The sequence below is a fragment of the Muntiacus reevesi genome, chromosome 2 (genome assembly GCF_963930625.1).
Source record: "Muntiacus reevesi chromosome 2, mMunRee1.1, whole genome shotgun sequence".
Classification (NCBI taxonomy): domain Eukaryota; kingdom Metazoa; phylum Chordata; class Mammalia; order Artiodactyla; family Cervidae; genus Muntiacus; species Muntiacus reevesi.
In genome coordinates, this window is record NC_089250.1 from 121,410,597 (window position 1) to 121,433,106 (window position 22,510).

Genomic DNA, 22,510 nt, shown 5'->3' on the forward strand with positions numbered 1-22,510 from the left:
TGCTTCCAAGCAAAATGAACAACCAAGTACACTGTTAAAGTTCTACCAACTGAGAGAATTTCCCTTCACCACGGTCTTTCAGGCATGTCCCAAAAAAGGCACTGTAGTGCAGCTGCTATCTACTTTTAGGAGGTGCCTGCATATCATGCAGAACCATCTGGTACCTGGGCCCAGTCTTCCCGTCCTTGGTCAACTGATCATAGGGAACTTGTCATGAAGCCACAGGTGCAGGCTGGGAAAGAGAAGGTAATGCAGCAGAAGAGGGGGATTATGGCCACTTCATGGAACTTGTTAGTACCTTCAGAGCTTTTAGGGAAATTATTTCAGTAACCACTGTGAGTAGATGGGAGTAGAGGCAGTGAAGAAGACAGAAACTAGCTGAGAGAGAAAGCAGACTCAATCTAAGTTAGTAGCAGTGGGAATCAAGAGATACGCGAGGACTCTTGAGGTATTAAGAAGGTAGAATTGAAAGGACTTTGTGACCACTTTGGATACTGCAGGTGACTCGGGTTCTCTGGCTTGAACAAATGAGTGGTTAAACTAAATAAGATACAGAATAAAGAAGGTCATTTTGTAGGAAGAAAAATGGTAATTTAATTTGGAAAATTTTTTTGACTTTGAAAGGAATGTGAGGCATAAAAATGAGATTTCCATCCTAAGAGTAAAATTGTGTTGCTTTGTTTCTGCTCTTTGGAAGGCCTGAGACAGATGAATCTGTAACTGGGTGGGGAAGAAACTAGCCCTGGAAAGCAATGAGTAAGTCTTTGGCAACAATCAAAGGGAAGCCTCCTGTTGGAGGGTAGATTGGCAGCTTTATTGTTCAGGACAAAGGATATAAATAGTACCATTGTATTTGTGTGTCTAAACAAAATGATCAGGGAAGGTGGTAAGGGCTTAGGGTAGCAAAAGTGAAAGATGTCTCAGAGTATTAAATTTTCTGTTTTAGATGCAACAATGCATAAGATGTTTCAGAAGTAGTAATGCATAAGAACAGGGTTGAAGGACTTATGAAAAGAATCCTGTGACAGTGAGTAGATTTACCTGTGATAGAAGACTTGACCTTCTTCATGATCTAGGATAACCAAGAATATGCCCAGGTCACCCAGTGCTAGCTTCCAGAGTTCTTCATCATGGTCACAGGTCAAAATGGCTAATACTGAAAGCCATACAACTCACTTCTTACCTTTTATCAAGTGTAAATAGGAAAATAATTAAAACCATTGTTAGCTTACATGGAAGAATATCTTGATATCTATTTTTGTCTCTGTTGTGTAGTTCATTCCCAGAGTGGAAAACAGCAGGCAGCTTCTTAACTTCCAAAGCCTTTAAAAGGTAAGAAATAAAAGTAATATATTTACTATGACAGAAAAAAAAAGGAGGAAAGAAAAAATATCTGTCTTTGTGTAGTGTTCATGATTCTCAAGTCCCTTTATGACATGTCCTGATATTAAATGTGCTCTATGATAAGTAAAGAAGTCAGAGCTCCACTGGAAAAGTCCTAAATAAAATCTCGGATTTGAGATGTGAATCAACAAGTTGCTTGATAAGGAGATGCTCAACTCTCTGGAGATACTTTTTCCCTTGAACTTCAAGATTTTTCCTTTTTCATTAAAAAAAAAAAAAAGCCAATACAGAATATTAACTTCTTAGGACCTACCCCTTAATCTATCATTTTATAAATGAAAATAATAAAATAACAGAAACAAAAATATAAACTCTCACAATTTACTCCTTGCCCCATGAAGAAATTATAGTTAGAACGCTAAAGAATTCTTCTTTTCAAAAACTTGATTACCAACTGTGAATTTGACATTAAATGAGCATTTAGTATGCACTCATCACTGTTCCACATTCTGCAATACAAAGACGAATCTGAAAATGGCTTTATACTTAAGAAGTTAATAATAGCTAGAGAGGTGGCCATGTGATCAATGTAGAGACACACTAGCATAAATGACAGCACTAGATTGTACTTAAAGGTATGGAAAGGAAAGCTCCTGGAAAGAAAGCAGCACTTGAACTGAGCCTTCCTGAGGCTCAGAAGTTAGTAGCTTGGAAACCTGTGTGTGTGAAAGGAAAGAAGAGGTGAATGGGTATTACACCAGGTAGGAGAACAGTAATAAAGGCATGGACGTCTACAGGTCCTCTTTAGAAAACAATTAACAGTTTGGTAACAACAGCACAGAACACATGAACACAGAACACAAAGGAGAACTAAAACTAACTAGGGAGGCCCCGTTTCATACACAAAGGGAGCTGATATGTATCCAGCCCTACCCTATTTGAACAACTGCAGATAAAGCCTGAGAGTCCATACTTTTTAAAAACTCTTCAGTAACTCTTGGGTAGCTAACTTGGCACTACCATAAGTTAATGTTGGCCACTACTGCAATGGAGAATGAAAATCCAGGTATTAAGCCATAAGATAATATCAGGGTCACATATAGATCTTGGTTAAAACCAAAATATTTACCACAAATTCCTGGTGATTTCATATTCTGATATATTTTTTGTAAGTATTTTAAAATAATCCCTGATGGTTGATTGCTACTGAGTATTGAATATTAATGGTCGAACCAGAGCTAACAGCTAGCTTCTTTTCAGAAACAATTTCCACATCTATTTTTACATTTTAATCTTTCTGCAAACCAATTCTAAAAGTAGCCTAGAAAAAAGCAACTGTAAAAAGAAGCAGAACAATTCCATAAAAGAAGAGTAATGAGGGAAGACAAGTCTTAATCTATGGTAAAATATAATACAAAGTTATGTTAATTTTAAAAGTTTGGTACATGAATAAACAAATCAATTTTAAAAACCACAAAAATAAAATATACATGGTGTTTCAGTATATGAAAAAGTAGCATTTCACATTACTGAAGTTGGGACAAGAGGATCATTGAACAACTGATTAGCTATAGAGTGTTGGATCCCTACCAAATATCTTATAACAAATTACATGTTGGCTGGATGAAAGATTTATGCATTGAAAAAAATCATAAAATATTAGAAAAAAAAGCAAGAAATAATTGCTATGTTCCTAGAGTGAAAGGAGAATCCCTAAAGGATGCAGGAAACCCTGAAGGCCCCAAAAGAAAGAATGACATATTCAACCATTAAAAATTAGCTATTTCCTCACAGTCAATGTATATGCACACACGTAACACAAAAAACGAAGTGGGAAATTTTACCATATATACAAAACACATACAAAAAGGATAATTTCTTCATTATATAAAGAGTTAAAAACTGATAAGAAAAGGAATAAACAGAAAATTAGGCAAACAACTGGAATTAGTTCACCGAAAATAAATATGAAAGGCTTAAAAGCATATGGAAAGCTATCTGTTCTCAAATTAAGAAATGCCAATTAGAACATCAACAAGAAATTATCTGTCACTTGAAAGATGAGTAAAGACCCAAAAATCAAACATCTTAAAATACTGGTTGTCTTTCCAGGAATTTGTTCTAAAGACTATGCATAGGAACATGAATGAAGATGGGCAATGTTTTTCATAATAACAACATCTGTAATAATCTAAATGTTCATCATAGAGGACTATTTAAAGAAAAAAAGTCTTCATTCATATAACTACCATGCAATACTTAAAAAGAATGAGATAGGACTACATATGCTCATAATATATTTGGGGATTATTTCTTATTGGAATTCTTTATAAAAGGAGAGAAAGAGCAAAATAATAAAGTACATGCCAACAATTTTTCTGAAAGTTTAATGACAGATTTAATAGTAGTAAAGGGAATCAAGAAAGAAAAAGAGACTTTATCTGTTTTATAACCTTTCATGCTATTTCATTCTTTTATATGTACACCCATTACTTTAGAAACTAATTTAATATTTAAAAATAAAAACAACACATTCAACCTGAAAAAAAAAACCACAGATATTCTCTGATTGAAAAGTAGAAAAACAAATCACATATAGACCTTGGTTAAAACCAAAATATTTACCATAAATTCCTGGGTGATTTCATATTCTGATACTTTTTTTGTAAGTATTTTAAAATAATCCCTGATGGCTAATTGCTCCTGCATATTGAATACTAATGGTCGAACCAGAGCTAACTGAGCTAGCTCCTTTTCAGAAACAATTTCCACACCTAAGAAAGAGAAAAATTCACATCTGTAAGTTACTTATATATGTGTGAAGGGAGATTTTATTTTTATTGTTTTCTCTTAAATAAAGATCCAGCCATTTAAGAATTAATGGAATTTTATTTTTCCAGAGGTGAAAAGTATATTATTACTTTTAAAGGAAGGGTCCTTATTTTGGAAAAATCATGACTATACACCTTGAAATTACACAAAATCCACTATTCTTAGAAAAAACCATTGCATTATAAATATAACAGATATGATAGACTGAGAAGTGATCTGTTTTATAATGTGACTGAGTGTATATATTGACAAATATGCCAAGGCAAGCAAGGCAAAAGAACCAGAGATCAAATTACCAACATCTGTTGGATCATAGAAAAAGCAAGGGAATTCCAGAAAACCATCTATTTCTGTTTCATTGTCTATGCTAAATTCTTTGCGTGGATCACAACAAACTGTGGAAGATTCTTAAAGAGATAGGAATATCAGGCCATCTTACCTGCCTCCTGAGAAACCTGTAAGCAGATCAAGAAGCAACAATTAGAGCCAGACATGGAACAAAGGACTGACTGCAAATTGGAAAAGGAGTACATCAAGGCTGTATATTGTCACCTTGCTTATGTAACTTATATGCAGAGTACATTAGGCAAAATGCTGGACTGGATGAAGCACAAGTTGGAATCAAGATTGCTGGGAGAAATATCAATGACCTCAGATATGCAGATGACACCAACCTAATGGCAGAAAGCAAAGAGGAACTAAAGAACCGCTTGATGAAGGTGAAAGAGGAGAGTGAAAAGCTGGCTTAAAACTCAACATTCAAAAATGAAGATCATGGCATCTGGTCCCATCACTTCATGGCAAATAAATGGAAAATAATGGCAAACAATGGAAACAGTGACTGACTTTATTTTGGAGGGCTCCAAAAGCACTGCAGACAGTGATGGCAGCCATGAAATTAAAAGATGCTTGCTCCTTGAAAGAAAAGCTATGACAAACCTAGACAGCACATTATAAAGTAGAGACATTACTTTACTAACAAAGAGACAAAGTTATGGTTTTTACAGTAAGTCATGTATAGATGTGAGAGGTGGACCATAAAAAAGGCTGAGTGCCAAAGAATTGATGCTTTTGAACTGTGGTGTTGGAGAAGACTTGAGAGTCTCTTGGACAACAAGGAGATCAAATCAGTCAATCCTAAAGGAAATCAGTCCTGAATATTCATTGGAAGGACTTATGCTGAAGCTGAAACTCCAATACTTTGGTCACCTGGTGCGAAGAGCCGACTTATTGGAAAAGACGCTGATGCTGGGAAAGACTGAGGGCAGGAGGTAAAGCAGGCAACAGAGGATGAGATGGTTGGATGGCATCCCTGACTCGATGGACGTGAGTTTTAGCAAACTCTGGGAGATACAGAAGGACAGGGACGCCTGGCATGCTGCAGTCTATGGGCTCACAAAGCATCAGACACAACTGAGTGACTGGACAAAAACAAAATACATACAAGACATGGATGGGAAAAAGAAAGAACTTTTGTCCTCCCTGGGACCAAGTGTTTAGAAGTCCCTGGACCCTGGAATCTGAGATGAGAACATATGCAGAGTCTAATACACCTCTAACTCTAATTCTAAAACAGATCAAGCATGCACATGTGCATACACACATACACATCACAAGGATTAAGAGGATCTATATGATATAATTGATAGCACTAAAATAAATGTATAACATATATCTCTATATGTTATACACAACTGTAAGTAATTTGATGGTATCACCGACTCAATGGACATGAGTTTGAGCAAGCTCAGGGAGATGATGGGGGAGAGGGAAGTCTGGCACGCTGCAGTCTATGGGGTTGCAAAAAGTTGGACATGACTGAACGACTGAACAACAACAAAAACAATAATGATATATTATACTACAGATATGGATCTATATTATATAGCTATATACTTGTAACCAATCACAACAAAAGAGAATATATTCTATTTAATAGTACATATGGAAATTTTCTGAAAAACTAATGGTCTTTTAGGTCAGGTCAATAATCTAGATTCTAAATATTTAAAATTTTAAAGATCATGTACACTGGTCAAAATGCCATAAATCTAGAAAGTCAATATTAAAATAATTTTTTTAAAATATGAATTTTGAGGGATTTTCCTAGTGGTCTGGTGGTTGAGAATCTTATTTCCAATGCAGGGGAGTCAATTCCTGGTTGGGGAACCTGGTTCCCACATGCCTCAGAGTAACTAAATCCACACGCCTCAACTACTGAGCCCACGTGCCTCAAATAGAGAGACTGCATGTCACAAACTACAAAGTCCATGCCCTCTGGAGCCCAAGCATACAACTAGAGAGAAGTCTGATGCCACAACAAAGATTCCACATGCTGCAACTAAGACCGAACGCAGCCAGAAAAACAGAAATCCTGATACATAAAAGGACTCTCATTTTTTAAAAAAAAGAAGAATTCTGAGGTAAAATGCGTAAGTGAAATCTCTTTCCAAAGCCAAATCATATAACAAAAATCAAGTAAATACCAGCAAAAATACACAAGAAGCAATTAAACAAAAGAATGGGCATAAAGAAGAAGAAGAAGTTTCTAAGAATCTGCACTGCCCTGAGAAACTCATCTTGCCTTGGAACCCTATTATATCCAAAAACTCTTTCTAGAGGCAAAAATGAGGAACTGTTGGTAGGGAGAGGCAGTCACAGAAATCCTAAAATTTCCCACAAGTATCTCTACAAAACCTAGAAGTGAACTGAAGTCATTCAGTTGTGTCTGACTCTTTGTGACCCCTTGGACTGTAGCCTACCAGGCTCCTCCATCCATGGGATTTTCCAGGCAAGAGTACTGGAGTGGGTTGCCATTTCCTTCTCCTGGTGATCTTACCGACCCAGGGATCGAACTCAGGTCTCCTGCACTGCAGGCAGATGCTTTACCATCTGAACCACCAGGGAAGCCAAGTTAAATTTAAAGTTAAGTCGCTCAGTTGTGTTCGACTTTTTGCGACCCCGTGGACTGTAGCCCACCAGGCTCCTCTGTCCATGGGATTCTCCAGGCAAGAATACTGAAGTGGGTTGCCATTTCCTTCTCCAGGGGATCTTCCCGACCCAGGGATCAAACCCAGATCTCCTGCACTGCGGGCAGACGCTTTAACCTCTGAGCCACACGGGAAGCCCTTCCCTGGTAGCTCAGCTGGTAAAGAATCCGCCTACAGTGCAGGAAGCCAAAGGAGCAGACAAAATTCCCATTTGAACCCATTCTGATCATCTTCCATCCCAAACAGAAACACCCATTTGGCTTCTCACTGTGTTCTAGCCTTGCTGGGGAAAAAAAATGCTGAGAGAAGGAAGAGACAGTATTATCAGTATTATGGTTTACTTTATTATTCATACCTATATTTTCTTTTTTCCCACATATGACAATGTATAATCAAAAAAAAAAGTTATTATTTTACTTACAAAGTAACTACTGTGCAAAGTCAAATTAAGAAAATGAAGAAGTAGGTCATATTTAATCTATAAAAGTTGTTAAGAAATACACAGCTCATTTTATTAAACTGACATGTTTGCTGTACAAAAATACTTAAAGAAAGAATAGAAATGTACCCTTTATTAATGTGAGGTATGGAACAGTTTCTTCATTTTTAAAGGAAAATCCTAGAAAATCATCTTTTCCCCTTTTGAAAAAGTTTTTCCTAGCTCTTTTCCTGCATCTCTATTAGAAACTTCTCTGCGCATACCTCTGAAATATAGCCTCATCAAGAATCTGCTAATAAAATGGGATGAGGTCATACCCTGAAGTGTAGGAATCTCAGGATGGGAAGGCCCTGCAAGCTCTTCATCCTCACTGCTCAACTTCTGCTTTAGAAAGAAGCTACTGGTTTTCCGCAAGGTGTCGTCATTCTCACTAGAAAAGAAATTTATATTTGCCCGTGGCTTAGAGAATATATGTGTATTTAAGAGAGAATCTCTGATAATCTATATTAACTATTCAATTGACATTCACCTCCATTTCAGTTCAACCACCCGCTTCCGTTGTCAACGCCAGGAACTGGCCCACTTTCAAAGAGATAATTCCAAAGTCCCAACGTCTGATCACAAACTCCAACTTTAGCTTTCACTTCACTTGCAAACCAGCCACCTTAGATCAATCCCCCTATTCATCTTCTTTCGTCCTTTATCCAGGCTTTGGTAGGAAAAAAGTACTGGGGTCACTGGGCTTTCTAGTATCAGCAGAGAACCATTTGGAAAACACTGGTCTGTTTCTATTCCGTTTCCTCTACCATTCCTAATTTCTGAGCTACCATTCTCATGTACTACCTTTCTCAATCCTCTGCTTTAGTAACAATGCAGCCACTACTATGAAATGTAAGCCAGAAAGTAAAAACTTTTTCAACTTACTCTCTTTAATGCATGAGCATTCTTCATTATTCCTTGTTTTCTCCATGTTCAGAATTAATCCTTTCAGGTTTTCAACTCTATGCTGTCTCCTCTGAGACATTTTTCTAAAATTATGTTTTCTTCAGTTCAGTTCACCTTAATTCAGTCGCTCAGTCATGTTCGACTCTTTGCGACCATATGGACTGCAGCACGCCAGGATTCCCTGTCCATCAACAACTCCCCGAGCTTGCTCAAGCTCATGTCCATCGAGTTGGTGATGCTACCCAAACATCTCATCCTCTGTTGTCCCCTTCTCCTCCTCCTTCAATCTTCCCCAACATCAGGGTCTTTTCAGATGAGTCACTTCTTTGCATCAGATGGCCAAAGTATTGGAGTTTCAGCTTCAGCATAAATCCTTCCAATGAATATTCAGGACTCATTTCCTTTAGGATTGATTGGTTGGATCTCCTTGCAGTCCAAGGGACTTTCAAGAGTCTTCTCCAACACCACAGTTCAAAAGCATCAATTCTTCTGCACTCAAGCTTTCTTTATAGTCCAACTCTCACATCCATACATGACTACTGGAAAAACCATAGTTTTGACAAGATGGCCCTTTGTTGGCAAAGTAATGTCTCTGCTTTTTAAAATGCTGTCTAGGTTGGTCATAGCTTTTCTTCCAAGGAGCAAGCATCTTTTAATTTCATGGCTGCAGTCATCATCTGCAGTGCTTTTGGAGCCCTCCAAAATAAAGTCTGTCACTATTTTGTTTCCCCATCTATTTCCCAAGAAGTGATGGGACCAGATGCCATGGTCTTAGTTTCTCGAATGTTGAATATTTTCTTATATATAACTAATTTCTCCCTACCTACAAATTCTTCCAAATCATAAGAATAGATATGAATCAACTGATTCTCTCTTACCTTAAAAATAGGAAACCCTTTAATCTTTCTGTCTCCATCAAAATATTGTTCTATATACTCTAACAGGTTCTCAAATACCAGCCCGCATTTCCTTTCTGTTTCTTTTCCAACTTCTCACTACTCAATTTACTCACTTATGCTATCAGTTTGGCTCTTTTTGCACTTTCATTTGCAACCCCATTTAGCAAAAGTCTCCTAATTTGATTTCTGGGTCTGCTCTCTAATTCCTGAGAAAATTCTTACTAAATGAAAATTTAAGTGTTATACTTATCCACCAACTTCAGGATAAACTCAGGCTCCTCACTGAACTTGTAAATTCAGGAGGCTAATAGTCTCACCCTTGCCTACTTTTCTGTCCTAATCTCTATTAATTTCCTTTATGTACTTTATGCCTCAGCCTTAACAAAGTAAATGTCTTTTCCTTTTGTTTTTGCGGGTAATAACAGGTTTCTAACTCTTTATTCCTCCCCCTTTTCTTGAGTTACTATAAACATCTAATTCTCCATTTCCTACCAGTTATCTCACCATCAAGCCTCCTTCTTGATAGATGACAGATAGATGACTGACAGACAGATAGGAAGATGTAAAAAGACTCCATCTGTGCTTCATTTTCATTCTAACAGACTGAAAAAAATGTGTACTCCTTGGTTTCACATATATTCAGTTCATTCAAACTATGGACCACATTATATTTTCTATTCTACCTCTCATCTTCCCAAGCTTCCTGGCATTCCAATTAACGTATACCCTATAACTCTTGACACATAACATTTCTCACCAATAGTAAGATATTTTCATGGCTCCTTATTTTTGCTCAGACTTCTTCCCACAGCTTGAAATTTTCTTCCCTTGCTTTTCACCTGCTGAATCTCTGTTTATTTAAGATCCCAAATCCAACCAAAGTATCTTTTCCTCAAAGCAGCTGATAGAGAACTCTCCCCTTTGCAAAATTTTCTGTTTTCTGTACCCACAATCCTTGGACTCTGATTCTATAACAATATTTACTTCTGTATTTAATTTTGTCTTTTATGTGTCTGGGCTCCAACTATAAACTACAGAACAAGAACTATTAATATTTTGCATTTGTATACAGTGCTTAGTATGTAATTAGTATCTAACAATTAGTATATATTAGTAACATATATTATCTCAAAACACTTTCGAATTAATGTTATTTATTATTTATTTAATGCACTTCTGAAAGTTGTTTATACAACTGTATACTATACACATTATTATGCAGTGCTCGTCCAGTGACTGTAGCTAATATTACTTACAAACCTCTAAGAAAATATAACTCGATAAAACATTTTCTTATTTAATGTCTTTGTACATAACACTTAAATTTGAATATTTTATAAGCATTAAAGTTGCTGTTTCTTTCATTTCTAATAGAAATTTACTTTTTCTTCAAGTTTTTTAATTTTTTTCATATATAGTATTCACCATGCTAATAGTTCCATTTCTAGTATACATTATTTTCTTTCTGGAAACATGTAATGTCTTATAAAACTTAGTTGTGTACTAAGCTTTACCTTACTTCAAGTACATTGCCCCATCCAAGAACTCCAAACACACTTACAAAGGTTTCGGAACTGGGTAATTGTTGAGATGATAGAGAAACTGAATTCTTTAGGAATACCTTTTTCTTGTGTTAATATCATATTTATGAGGTCATAAATACATCCTATTTCTAGATAAGTCAGATTGTACTTACTACAAAGCGCTATATTTTTAAAATTAATCAAACATTTGAGGGCCATTATTCAGCCTACACTCAAAGGTCTAGCTATGAATATGAATAAGCAGAAAACTTACTAAATAATCATATGAGTTATACCTTTCAGCCTCATCTTTAAACTGATCTTCAAAATCATCACTATGTTGGAAATCTTGAAGAAAGACTTTTAGCTTCCTTGAGTTAACTTCATTTTGAAAAACCTACAGGTGTATGAAAAAAAAATTACAGCTATATTTTAGGAATCAATAGTTTAAAAGAAAATGATTTTTATAGCTTCTCAAGAAGAGCAATAAGGTCTTCAATAATAGAATTAAATCACAATCATGGTGTGATTTCTACTCTTAGAAAATCACTTGAAATGTATATCTCCCTTTAAATATTTTCCAATCCATCAAAACAGCATGTAGAGTATCATGCACATATAAATTATTTCTATTGAATCACCCAAGTTTTAATCTTCCAAGTTATTTTCCAGAAGTTCATAAAAAGAAAGCTTATTTTTCTTTAAAAAAAAAAAGATTATTATTGCAGCTCAGAGGAGATTCTTATAATGAGTGCTTATCTCATTTAGCTTATTGTTAATATAAGGTTACTACCACACTATTTATCTTTATTTCTATGCTTGTGTAATTTAATCCAGTAACTCTAGGTATGTCTCTGCCATGAAATTTTGTACTACTAAATGGACTTTAGTCCACATTGTTGACTTTGCACTGTCCTGTACAGTACCCAGACCACTGGTAAATAAATTGAATATAATTAAAGGAAAAAATAACCTTAAAATAAAGATTCAGTAATCAATATTTTTGCCCGCAATTCTGCTTCAATTAACCCACTCATCTGACAATTCTTTTCTGGGGTCCAAATACATGCAGATACTGTTCTAAGTGCTACAGATAAAACACTGAATAAAAGGCATGATGTGTTCTGCCCTTGTGAAATGTATGCATTCTCATGGGGAAAGAGAAAACACACAAGCAAACATATAAAAGCCACACCTGTGATAAACAATAATGCAGTAACAAACTATGGTGATACTTAATCACCATGTACCTAAAAGATAGAAGGAAAGTTAGACAAAGAGACAGGAAAGCATCCTGAGCAAAAGGAACAGCAGGTCCAAAGTCCAGAAGGCCTGCCACGGTCTGGACTCTGCCTAATTTCCACCCTCAGCTCCCACCTATTTCTTATGCAGCATCTCCAGCCATATACTGTGTTATGTCTTGTCATCTTTTTTGAAGTGTCTTTTGATGATTCTTATTTTGTGAAACATTAATCCTTTCCCCTCTTCTTAGTCCATATTCATGTGTATGTGTTTTGCCTAATTCCATGAAACTTCCTAGACTTGAAATACTTCTTGTGGGTATATATATGCTTGTGGGCATATGTGCAGCTGACATTCTAGAACATGGACCAAGCACAATCAATTTTAAATGCAAGATATTAATGGGATAACTACCTAGAACTCTTATCAAGCACGTTCGTTTTGCAGGATAAGTTAAAACATATAACTTATTATGTTTTAACTTCACATAAATAACCACTAGTGGAAGTGATGGAATCCCCGCTGAGCTATTTTAAATCTTAAAAGAGGATGCTGTTAAAGTGCTGCACTCAATATGTCAGCAAATTTGCAAAACTCAGCACTGGTCACAGGACTGGAAAAGGTCAGAAGGGCAAGGTCAAAGAATATTCAAACTACCCAAAATTGTATTCGGTTCACATACTAGTAAAGTTATACTCAAAACCCTTCAAGCTAGGCTTCAGCAGTTCATGAACTGAGAACTTCCAGAAGTACAAGCCGGGTTTAGAAAAGGCAGAGGAACCAGAGATCAAATTGGCAACATTTGTTGGATCATGGAGAAAATAAGGGAATTCCAGAAAAATACCTACTTTTGCTTCATTGACTACAGAAAGCCTTTCACTGTGAGGATCACAACAATTTGTGGAAAAATCTTAGAGGTGGGAATACCATATCACCTTACCTGTCTCCTAAGAAACCTGTATGCAGATCTAGAAGCAACAGTAAGAACTGGAATGGAAGAACAGACTAGTTCAAAATTGGGAAAGGAGTACAAGTCTGTTTATCATCACCCTGCTTATTTAACTTATATGCAGAGTACATCATGGGAAAATGCCAGACTGGATAAATCACAGGCTGGTCTGGTTGGCGATGGACAGGGAAGTCTGGCGTTCTGCAGTCCATGGGGTCACAGAGAATCAGACATGACTGAGTGACTGAACTGAACTGAACTACATCACTAGCCAGTCCCTGAATTCGTCACGCTGTGATTTCACTAGTAAATGGGATTTTATCTTTTTCTGCCACACCTTCACCCCAAATTTTCCAAAAAAAACCCCTTTCAGTACAACCTATCACCACTGTCTGGCTATTGTGTGTGAGTCTTTAGTCTTAGCAGTTCAAAGCACTATATTTCCTCTTGGAATAACCAATTGCACCCGCACCATAAATTGCACGGACAATTCTATCCACAATACCACCTGTCATAGAAAAAGTTCCCATATATGCATAGGTCATCTTCTGTAATCTCTAAGCAGTTTCATCTGTCTTATTTGCCACTTCCTAAATTACTACCACATTTCTTCAACTCAAGGTTTATAATGAGTCTTGATAATCTGCAGTTATCTCAGTTCTCATTCCACCACATATACACTATGCCTTCCTTTCCTAATACTGCATATTTTTGGCCTTCTGTTTCCCCAAGTAAGTTTGATTCAGCTGATTAAATCTCTCTCTCCCTCAGCTACAAACACATAAAATTTGAAATCTGTATTAAAACTAGGTTAAATTAACCTTGTAATTTAAATTAAGAAAAACTGTTATCTTCATTATATTAAGTGTTATTATCCATTAATATGATATCAGTTCAGTTCAGTTCAGTTGCTCAGTCATGTCTGCCTCTTTGCGACCCCATGGACTGCAGCATGCCAGGATTCCCTGTCCATCAACAACTCCCAGAGTTTTCTCAAACTCATGTCCATCAAGTCGCTGATGCCATCCAACCATCTCATCCTCTGTCATCCCCTTCTCCTCTCGCCTTCAATATTTCTCAGCATCAGGGTCTTTTCAAATGAGTCAGCTCTTCGCATCAGGTGGCCAAAGTATTGGAGTTTCAGCTTCACTGTCAGTCCTTCCAATGAACATTCAGGACTGATTTCCTTCAGGATGGACTGGTTGGATCTCCTTGCAGTCCAAAGGATTCTCAAGAGTCTTCTCCAACACCACAGTTCAAAAGCATCAATTCTTCTGCACTCAGCTTTCTTTATAGTCCAACTCTCACATCCATACATACTACTGGAAAAACCATAGCTTTGACTAGATGGATTTTTGTTGGCAAAGTAATGTCTCTGCTTTTTAATATGCTGTCTATGTTGGTCATAACTTTTCTGCCAAGGGGCAAGCGTCTTTTTATTTCATGGCTGCAGTCACCATCTGCAGTGATTTTGGAGCCCAGAAAAATAAAGTCAGCCACTGTTTCCACTGTTTCCCCATCTATTTGCTATGAAGTGGTGGGACCGGATTCCATGATCTTAGTTTCCTGAATGTTGAGCTTTAAGCCAACTTTTTCACTCTCCTCTTTCACTTAAATTTTTTTAAAAGACCTCTAGTCTTTCCCATTCCATTGTTTTCCGCTATTTCTTTGCAATGATCACTGAGAATGGCTTTCTTATCTCTCCTTGCTATTCTTTGTGCTAACAGCATTTTGCTGAGAGAACTCACTGGTCATAGCAAACACCCTCTTCCTACAACACAAGAGAAGACCCTACACGTGGACATCACCAGATGGTCAATACCGAAATCAGATTGATTATATTCTTTGCAGCCAAAGATGGAAAAGCTCTATACAGTCAGCAAAAACAAGACTGGGAGCTGACTGTGGCTCAGATCATGAACTCCCTATTGCCAAATTCAGACGTAAATTGAAGAAAGTAGGGAAAACCACTAGACCATTCATGTATGACCTAAATCAAATCCCTAACGATTATACAGCAGAAGTGAGAAATAGATTTAAGGGACTAGATCTGATAGACGGAGTGCCTGATGAATTATGAACAGAGGTTTGTGACATTGTACACAAGACAGGGATCAAGACCAATTCCAAGAAAAAGAAATGCAAAAAAGAAATGGGGCCATGCTTACACATTGACAAGATCCCTCCCATCTCCAACAAGACATGCTAAAAAACCATTTGTATTAAACTCATTTGCTAAGAAAAAATGACATAACCTGAGTGAGAAGTCCCAGCATAATATAAACCTGAGATATACTTCAAGCCATGCTTCAAAATAAACTAGATTTTATTTATCAAAGAAGCAAACTGTTCTAGATAGCTGTAATTCAAATAAGGCTCACTCAGGACTCTAACATGTCTTTGATGGAATGAAATGTGATTTGCTTAACAATGCCAAGAAGGCACAAAGAGAAATACTTTAAATTATCAAGATGCCAGGTTTTTTTTGGAGAGTGCTCTTTTTGTCAAATTAATATCAAAGAAAAGACTGAATAAATTTTTCCAAGGAGCCTAAGTTAACTGTTGTGCACTACATATGCCAAAGATTTATAAGTGAAACTTGAAAATAGTCATGCTAAGAGATTGAAGCCTGGCTTCTAGTCTTTTTTCTGTGACTTGAAGAGCTGTATGATCACAGACAAATCATTTCAGCTCCCTGGGACTTAGTTTTTCACCTTTAAAATCAGCATTGGAACAAAAATTTACTTATCTATCTACTAAATCTAGTCATCAACACACAAGTCTATGAAGTCTAAACTATTCCTAGGAACAGTATCATAACTGAAAGGTTATCAAGTCACTATAACACCAAATTAATTCATGAAGTGTAAGCAAGGCAAATTCTAATAAAACTAGCTGATTTTCACAACAAATTCTAAAAACACCCAGAAGTATTCTAAGATATTCTTTTCTAAAAGGAAACTTTAAAGAGTATCATAACTCATCCTAGAAAAGTCAAGTCATAAAATACAGAGGAAAAATCCAAACCATAAAATATACTCAGTTCCTCAAAAAAATCATAAACATTTTTCTTAAATAGATAATTTTTTAAAAATTTGAAAAATAAGATATACTCAGTTCTAGAAGACAGTCAAGTATAGTTATGTAAAGGATCTACTCAAGACATTCTATGAAGTTTCTCACTTCCAAATATTTCTCCAAGTAGAAAATCATTTAGATCAGAGAAGAGTGTCAACAGCGGAACTGAGAACCCTGGATTACACTAAGAAAGACTGCCAGCCACAAATGTCATGGTTGCTTTGATGTGGCCATCGTACATGTCACAGAGGAATGGATAGACTTCTACATAAGAGAACAATCAAACTACAATGATTTTTTTCAAAGCAGGAGCACAACTGCCAGCCCTGAGTGGCAGTGGCAATCAGATTGGGAAAGTAGGGGAGACAGTTCCTGCTCTTGGTACTGATTTTTATCTCTATTAATTCTGGAACCTACTGGAAGTGAATATTAGGACAGTAACATGATGGAAGTCCCAAAGCTCCAATAGATTAGATAAGAAAAAAATGCAAGGCACCTACAAGATGAAAATGTATTTCCCTTTTCATAAAGGACAGAAACGGTATGGACCTAACAGAAGCAAAGATATTAAGAAAAGGTGGCAAGAATACACAGAAGAACTATACAAAAAAGATCTTAATGACCCAGATAACCATGATGGTGTGATCACTCACCTACAGCCAGACATCCTGGAGTCCAAAGTCAAGTGGGCCTTAGGGAACATCACTGCGAACAAAGCTAGCAGAGGTGACAGAATTCCAGCTGAGGTGTTTAAAATCCCAAGAGATGATGCTGTGAAAGTGCTGCACTCAATATGCCAGCAAATTTGGAGAACTCAGCAGTGGCCACAGGACTTGAAAAGGTCAGTTTTCATTCCAATCCCTAAGAAAGGCAATGCCAAAGAATGTTCAAACTACCGCACAATTGCAATCATCTCACATGCTAGCAGAGTAATGCTCAAAATTCTCCAAGGCGGGTTTCAACAGTACGTGAACTGAGAATTTCCAAATGTTCAAGCTGGATTTTAAAAAGTCAGAGGAACCAGAGATCAAATTGCCAACATCCACTGGATCACAGAAAAGCAAGAGAGTTCCAGAAAACTATCTACTTCTGCCTTATTGACTATGCCAAATCCTTTGACTGTGTGGATCACAACAAACTGGAAAATTCTTAAAAATTTGGGAATACTAGGCCACCTTACTTGCTTCCTGAGAAACCTGTATGCAGGTCAAGAAGCAACAGCTAGAACCAGACATGGAACAATGGACTGGTTCCAAACTGGGAAAGGAGTACATCAAGGCTGTATACTGTCACCCTTCTTATTTAACTTATATGCAGAGTACATCATGAGAAATGCTGGGCTGAATAAAGCACAAGCTGGAAGCAGGATTGCCAGGAGAAATATCAATAACCTCAGATATGCAGACGACTCTACCCTTATGGCAGAAAGCAAAGAGGAATTAAAGAGCCTCTTGATGAAAGTGAAAGAGGAGAGTAAAAAAACTGACTTAAAACTCAACATTCAAAAAACTAAGATCATAGCATCTGGTCCCATCACTTCATGGCAAATAGATGGGGAAACAATGGAAACAGTGACTGACTTTATTTTCTTGGGCTCCAAAACCACTGCAGATGATGACTGCAGCCATGAAATTAAAAGACACTTGCTCCTTGGAAGAAAAGCTATGACCAACCCAGACAGCATATTAAAAAGCAGAGACATTACTTTGCCAACAAAGCTATGTTTTTCCAATAGTCACATATGGTTGTGAGAGCTGCACTGGAAATAAGGCAGAGCACTGAAGAACTGATGCCTTCAAACTGTGGTGCTAGAGAAGACTCCTGAGAGTCCCCTGAACAGCAAGGAGATCAAATCAACCCTGAATACTTGTTGGAAGGACTGATGCTAAAGCTGAAACTTCAGTATTTTGGTCATCTCATGGGAACGGCTGACTCATTGGAAAAGTCCCTGATGCTGGACTACACAGGAGATCTACACAGGAGAAGAGGTTGTCAAAGGATGAGATGGCTGGATGGCATCACTGATGCAATGACATGAACTTGGGCAAACTTCAGGAGATGGTGAGGGAGAGGAAGGCCTGGTGTGCTGCAGTCCATGGGATCGCAAAGAGTCAGACATGATTGGGTAACTGAACAACAACAACAACATAGCCAATTAGCAAAGATCCCTCTTCTTCTGGGTTTACCTTATAATTCACTAGTCTAGGTGTTGTTTCCTGACTTGATGAATGCAGGTCCTCATGACCTGATGAATAATGTAGGTCTTCATAACTTGATGAATGCAGGTCATCATGACTTGATGAGGGAAGGTCATCATGAGATGATACAGGCAAAGATATACTCAGGTTTTTAATATCAGAGTCCTTTCCTTTCTGATCTTCTCCTGAACAAACAAAAGGAAAGAACTGATTAAATGTAAAGGGTTACAGAGGACAGGTTGAAACTTAGTGAGAAAGGTCAAGTTACATGAGGGGAATTTTCATCTACTTTTCCTATTTTAGAGTCACCTCATCTTAATCTCCTATATTAATCACTTTTCTCCTTGCTTTGAAAAAATAACATAGCAAACATGATCCTACCTCTAGGATTTTCCTCAGAAAGTGGATTTTTGAGCAGTCCCTTTGTTCCTGCTTCCATACTACTCAGTAAAGTACTCTTCAGGAAAATTCTAAATGTATACCACCTACAGAACCTATGCATTGGGATCTATAGAATTCAATTCTTCTATGTTTCAGAGTCTATTTCTTGGATAAAGAATAGTGTGTTATACAAGTCTCATTTTTACATTTCATATTGTTAATAATAAATCAGAAATATGTTAGTATACATAGAAAGTTGTTTTAGACTTTATTGAAGAATGTCATATGAATCATCCCTAGGATACTCACTGTTGGCATTATTTTAAGATTTTTGGTAATTACTCTGTTAATTTCACTCCACAGAATCTTTCACAGAAACCAAGGAAGTTATTGTTCTCTGATCTTAGAGACTGGTTCCAAATAGGAAAAGGAGTACATCAAGGCTGTATATTGTCACACTGCTTATTTAACTTATATGTGGAGTACATCATGAGAAATCCTGGGCTGGAGGAAGCACAAGCTGGAATCAAGATTGCCGGGAGAAATATCAATAACCTCAGATATGCAGATGACACCACCCTTATACCAGAAAGTTAGGAAGAACTAAAGAGCCTCTTGATGAAAGTGAAAGAGGAGAGTGGAAAAGTTGGCTTAAAGCTCAACATTCAGAAAACTACGATCGTGGCACCCGGTCCCATCACTTCATAGCAAATAGATGGGGAAAGAGTGGAAACAGTGGCTGACTTTATTTTGGGGGGCTCCCAAATCACTACAGATAGTGACTGCAGCCATGAAATTAAAAGACGCTTACACCTTGGAAGGAAAGTTATGACCAACCTAGACAGCATATTAAAAAGCAGAGACATTACTTTGCCAACAAAGGTCCGTCTAGTCAAGGCTATGGTTTTTCCAGTGGTCATGTATGGATGTGAAAGTTGGACTATAAAGAAAGCTGAGCGCAGAAGAATTGATGCTTTTGAACTGTGGTGTTGGAGAAGACTCTTGAGAGTCCCTTGGACTGCAAGGAGATCCAACCAGTCCATCAGTCCTGGGTGTTCATTGGAAGGACTGATGCTGAAGCTGAAACTCCAATACTTCGGCCACCTGATGCAAAGAGTTGACTCATTTGAAAGGACCCTGATGCTGGGAAAGATTGAGGGCAGGAGGAGAAAAGGACGACAGAGGATGGGATGGTTGGATGGCATCACCCACTCGATGGACATGGGTTTGGGTGGACTCCGGGAGTTGGTGATGGACAGGGAGGCCTGGCATGCTGTGGTTCATGGGGTCGCAAAGAGTCAGACACGACTGAGCAACTGAACTGAATTGAAGAACTGAGCACTCAGAGTACTATTTCTTATATGGTAACCTTAAACATTATCATTTAGAAATTTGTAACATAGTATATCAACAAATCAACAATAAAAAGTAAAGCATAGTAAACAAGTACTGTAGAAATGGAAAAATGCATTTCTGAATGTGCCATAAAAGGAAATCAAATAGAAATTATGAACTATAACATGAATTAATTTTCTAAGTATATATTAAGAAATATCAATGAAAGACAACATAATAAAACTAATGTGAAGTAGCTAAGGAAGTGTTTAAAGGGGAAATGTATAGTTCAAAAAACAGTTTTTAAAAGAAGAAATGACAAAAATGTGCTTTGTATTCACAAAGCCTTTGTAGTCACAAAGGCCAAGAATAACTGAGGAAATCCCGCAAAACAGAAAGATATCATAAAGAAAAATAACAAATAGAAAATAAGCTAACATAACAGAATAATCAACAAAATCAAAGGTTGTTTCTCTGAAATCAAAGACTTAAAAATATACAAACTTGTTCACTACACTTTATAATAGCAAAAATGAAAAAAAAAGGCACAACCACAAATCCAACTATCATTTTAAGAACTAAGAAGAAAATTCAATTAGACAAACTTGATCAAATGGTAACTTTTATAAAATTATAAATTACCAAAATCTACTCAAGAATATACAGAAAGTCTGAATAGTATAACTATTTAGAAAGTTAAACCAATAATAAAAAGTCTCACACCCTGGAGAAAAAAGGAATCTGAACCCAAACAGATCTCCAGATGATATTTTATCAAATTTCCAATGAACAAAAATCTTTTTCTTATGCAAACGTTTTAACAAAAATTTTAAGTACTGGTGTTTCATTTATATTAAAAGGTTAGCAAATCTTGATATGAAAACAATGCATGTAAAATACATGTAAGAAAAATTATAAGCCAAATTAAAAAATGAACATAGGTGCAAAAGTCCTAAATAAAATATTACTAAATGATGCAGTGGAAAAAATGCATAGATGAAGATTTATCTCAAGAATTCAAAGTATGCTCAGTTTCACAAAAATCTATCAATGCAAATTGGCATATTAACAAATGTTAACAAAAGAAAGGACAGAAATCCTATTATCATCTTAACATAAAAAGATCATGTGAAAAATTCAATAGTCTTCCAAGGTAGAAACAGAAGAAAACTTCTTTAATTTATAGACAAGTTTATCTAATCAAAATACGGAACTAACATTATCCTTAATGGCAAAACTTTAGACACATTCTCATTATTTTAAAGAAAATATAAGAAAGCCTACTACTTATTTAACATTAAAGACATAATGACTGGGGGAAAAGCAAGTAAATTATTATCTGCAAATATTGTAATTGTCTACATAGAAAATTAAAGAGATTCCAAGATCAAATACTAGTAATAATAAGAAAGTCTGACCGAAGAGCTGACATGAAATCAATAAATTAGGACCATTCATAGGCCAACAACCAGATATTGCAACAAAGGAAAATATGTCATTCACAACAGCAATAAAAATACAAGGTAACTAGAAAGAGACCAAACCAAAAATATATAGTGAAAATTGTAAAATTTTGTTAAAATTTACAAAAATAGAATAAATAACCTATATTTCATACAAACGAAAACTCCTATTATAATAATGGTAAGTATTCTCTAAATTAAACCACAGATTCAATGCAAATCCGATAAATATTCAAGCAGGATGTGTGGGGGTATTTGCATGTGTGTGTGTGTGTGTGTAAACAAACTAGGAAACAGAAATCTAAGAGCAGGAAAAACAATTCTGGAAAAGGAGAACAGACTGGGTGTATTTGCCCTATAAGATAGCAATAATTATTATAAGCTAAAGTCATCAAAACAGTGTGAATTGGTGTAAGGATGGAAAAGCAGGTCAAGGAAAAGCAGGAACTGAGACTCAAAAACAGTCTTAAAGCATGTAAGAGCATCTGCCATTTGATAACAATGGCAGTGCAGATTAGACTGGGGAAAATACTAAAATAAATGGGGACAACACAGTAATACAAAGGGACATAAGAGACTACTACCAGCAGCTCTATGCCAATAAAATGGACAACTTGGAAGAAATGGACAAATTCTTAGAAAAGTATAACTTTCCAAAACTGAACCAGGAAGAAATAGAAAATCTTAACAGATCCATCACAAGCACAGAAATCAAAACCGTAATCAAAAATCTTCCAACAAACAAAAGCCCAGGACCAGATGGCTTCACAACTGAATTCTACCAAAAATTTAGAGAAGAGCTAACATCTATCCTACTCAAACTCTTTCAGAAAATTGCAGAGGAAGGTAAACTTCCAAACTCATTCTATGAGGCCACCATCACCCCAATACC

The 22,510-nt window shown here is 36.5% G+C and overlaps 1 protein-coding gene across 1 annotated transcript in view; it reads right to left on the reverse strand.

The window, feature by feature from the left end:
* Nucleotides 1-22,510, reverse strand: part of PTPN20 (protein tyrosine phosphatase non-receptor type 20) — a 61,009-nt gene that overhangs the window by 33,700 nt on the left and 4,799 nt on the right. Inside the window, exons 2-5 of the mRNA XM_065919210.1 lie at nucleotides 11,269-11,369; nucleotides 7,923-8,035; nucleotides 3,970-4,118; nucleotides 1,233-1,323 (exon numbers count right to left, since the gene is read on the reverse strand). Of these exons, the coding sequence (XP_065775282.1) occupies nucleotides 1,233-1,323; nucleotides 3,970-4,118; nucleotides 7,923-8,035; nucleotides 11,269-11,369 (454 nt within the window). The remainder of the gene's footprint in view (nucleotides 1-1,232; nucleotides 1,324-3,969; nucleotides 4,119-7,922; nucleotides 8,036-11,268; nucleotides 11,370-22,510) is intronic.